Source organism: Eimeria necatrix, genomic scaffold (assembly GCF_000499385.1).
Source record: "Eimeria necatrix Houghton genomic scaffold, Enh_scaff6, whole genome shotgun sequence".
Taxonomy (NCBI): Eukaryota; Apicomplexa; class Conoidasida; order Eucoccidiorida; family Eimeriidae; genus Eimeria; species Eimeria necatrix.
The window spans coordinates 1-3,357 of NW_013651701.1; the positions used below are offsets into that span (position 1 = coordinate 1).

General features: G+C 46.6%; 1 protein-coding gene across 1 annotated transcript; it reads left to right on the forward strand.

The window, feature by feature from the left end:
* Positions 1 to 195: 195 nt before the first annotated feature.
* ENH_00071440 (26S proteasome non-ATPase regulatory subunit 4, putative) lies at positions 196 to 2,879 on the forward strand (the record flags this gene model as incomplete). Its single annotated transcript, XM_013577300.1, has 5 exons — positions 196 to 307; positions 766 to 834; positions 1,706 to 1,769; positions 2,192 to 2,273; positions 2,516 to 2,879. Coding segments are annotated over 5 exons (691 nt in total), but the record flags the coding sequence as incomplete, so codon positions are not given.
* Positions 2,880 to 3,357: the final 478 nt, after the last annotated feature.

Genomic DNA, 3,357 nt, shown 5'->3' on the forward strand with positions numbered 1-3,357 from the left:
CTGCTGCTGCTGCTGGGGGGGCTGGGGCGGAGGTGGGAGCTGCGGGGGGGGCGGAGGAAGCTGGCTGCGGCGTGCGGGGCGCTCATACAAGCCAGAGGCGCTGCTGCTGCTGCTGCTGCTGCTGCTGCTGACACATGTGCTGCTGCTGCTGCTGCTGCTGCTGCTGCTGCTGCTGCTGCTGCTGGTGGTTTGCAGGGCCCGCGTGGCGGTGGCGCCGACTTCGGAGTTCGGGCGAATTCATTCGGCCTTCCACCAAATCGCGGCGAAGGGCGACGCGGACTTCGTGCGGGGCATTTTGGTGGCGCAAGTGAGGAAAAGAGGAATTAAAAGAAAGAAAAAGTCCAAAATAAATCATTTAAATTCAAATTAATTCTTTTTATTCTTTTAATTCGCTTCTTTTGGTTCTTTTTGTGCTTTTAATTCTTCTAATTCGCAAATTCTACTCCCAGAACGCTCTGGGGAGCTGTACGTACACCCCAGCTTCGCGGCTTTCCGCCGCCGCAGTTCTCTCCATTTCGACTTTCATTTCATTTTATTTTAAATTGCAAATTTTCAACTTTAAAAATAATGTCAAATGCCGGTTAAATGCCGGCTGGGGTGTTGAGGATCGCGTTGCGCGCTTGGCGCCGAGGTGTCTGTACACCTGGGCCTGCGCGCGTTCTGCTTTCCGGTTTTTGTTTTCATTTCTTTTTCATTTCTTTTTCATTTCTTTTTATTTCTTTTATTTCTTTTATTTCTTTTTTATTTCTTTTTTTCTTTTTTCAGCTCGCGCTCAAACACAGAATCAACAAGACGCAGCGGCAGCGGATTCTGCTCTTCGTGGGGAGTCCAGTGGTCAGCATTAAAACTTTAATTTTTTTTTGAATTTGCAAATTCTTTTAAACTTTTTATTTGCATTTTAATTCTTAAATTCTTTTGCATTTTAACTCCTTTATTTGCGTCTTAATTCGCAAATTCTTTTGCATATTGACTCCTTTTTTGGATTTTAATTTGCAAATTTTTTTGCATTTTGACTTTTTTATTTGCATTTTAATTTGCAAATTCTTTTGCATTTTAACTCCTTTATTTGCGTTTTAATTTGCAAACTCTTTTGCATTTAATTATTTGTTTGTTTGTCTTTTAATTCGCAAAGTCTTTTTTGCATTTTAATTTATTTTTATTTTCCATTTCCACTTTTCTGCACGGAAAGCCGAGCAGAAGTTCTTTTTGCACTTTCGAAATATTTATTTCTTGGCTTTGAGTTTGTCTTTAAAATGAAGTTTCATTTTAATTCTTTTTAATTCATTTATTTCATTTTAAATGCTAAATGTTTTTTATTTATTTATTTATTTTATTTTAAATGTTAAATGCTTTTAATTTGTTTATTTATTTCATTTTAAATGTCAAATGCTTTTAATTTGTTTATTTATTTAATTTTAAATGTTGAATGTTTTCAATTAATTTATTTCATTTTAAATGTTAAATGCTTTTAAATAATTAATTTATTTCATTTTAAATGTTAAATGTTTTTATTTTCTTTCGAAACTTTTCGTTTCTTTGCATGCATTGCAAAGACAGGCCAGTGGGCTTTTGCCTGCGCTCGCATTTGCTTAAAACATTTCTTGCTGCTGCTGCTGCGCTGCTGCTGCTGCTGCTGCGCTGCTGCTGCTGCTGCTGCGCTGCTGCTGCTGCTGCTGCTGCTGCTGCTGCTGCTGCTGCTGCGCAGGTGGCAAGTGAGAAGCAGCTGGTGCAGCTGGGGCGTCAGCTGAAGAAGAACAACATAGCTTTAGGTGAGTTTGGATTTTTAAAAAGATTTAAATTAATTAAAACAAATTTAAAACTTTTTTATTTTAGAACTTTTTTATTTTTAGAACTTTTTTATTTTTAGAACTTTTTTATTTTAGAACTTATTTATATTTAGAACTTATTTATATTTAGAACTTATTTATATTTAGAACTTTTTTATTTTTCATTTAAAACGAAATGGCATTTTAATCTTGTCTTCATTGGACTTTTTTATGTTTACAAATTTAATTTTTATTTTGAATGTTTTAGTGGACTTCTTTTTGCATGCAGCCGCACGTGCTGCAGGCCACTCTTGCTGCTGCTGCGGTGCCGCCGCGGAACTCATCTTTCGCTGCTGCTGCTGTGCTGCTGCTGCTGCTGTGCTGCTGCTGCTGCTGCTGCTGCTGCTGCTGCTGCTGCTGCTTAGATATTGTGTGTCTCGCGAATGTGGAGGAGAACAGAGCCAAGTTGACGGCGATGCATGCAGCAGTCAACAGCAACGACACGAGGTCAGGCGGGAGCCACAGCTGCTGCACTAGTAGCAGCAGCTTCTGCAGCCTTCTTGATGTTCTTTCCTCTTTGTTCTTTTACGTGCTGCGGGTCTCTTTCGCATTTGTCCCTCGGAAGTGTTCTCGCTGCTGCTGCTGCTGCAGCAGCAAGCACCTTGCAACCACTCCTGCTGCAGCTGCAGCAGCAGCAGCAGCAGCAGCAGCAGCAGCAGCAGGGCGTGTTGCGGCTGTTGTGTGCGCAGCCGGTTCGTGGAGTACCCGGCGGGCAGCAGCAGCTTGCTGAGCGACGTGATGGTCTCGGCAATGCTGCTGCACGACCCGGAAGCAGCAGCAGCAGCAGCAGCAGCAGCAGGCGACGGCGCTGTGAACGAGTTCGGAGTCGACCCCAACGTCGACCCCGACCTTTACATGGTGCTGCGCATGTCTTTGGAGGAGGCGCGGCAGCAGCAGCAGCAGCAGCAGCAGCAGGGAGCAGCAGCAGCAGCAGCAGCAGCAGCAACCGCCGCGCCAGCGGGACAGCCCGCACCCGCCGCAGGTACGGCAGCAGCAGCAGCAGCAAAAGCAGCAGCAGCAGCGTCAGGTGCTGTTGCTGCCGCTGCAGTTTAGTTGCGCTGGAGCCTGGCTGCAGCAGCAGCAGCAGCAGCAGCAGCAGCAGCAGAGGGAGCTAGAGCTTCTCGTTTGTCGAGTAAAGTGTCGGGTTTTTTGTGCATTAGTTGCGAACATTTAAAGTTAATTAACTAACTAGTTTTGCTGCTTCTGGGACGCGTCGAAGCAGTTTAAATCGGCCAAGTGAAGAGTTCTGCTGCTGCTGCTGCGGCTGCTGCTGCTGCTGCTGCTGCTGCTGCAACGCAGGAGGCGCCGAACTGCCCCCCGGAGCAGCACAAATCGAAGGCCTCGAAGACATGGACGAAGAGCTGCGGCAGGCCGTGCTGCTGTCGCTGCAGGACTACTGCGGGGAGCCCAGCAGCACGGAGGCCACCCAGCAGCAGCAGCAGCAGCAGCAGCAGCAGCAGCAGCAGCAGCAGGGGGGGGGGGGGGGGGGGGGGGGGGGGGGGGGGGGGGGGGGGGGGGGGGGGGGGGGGGG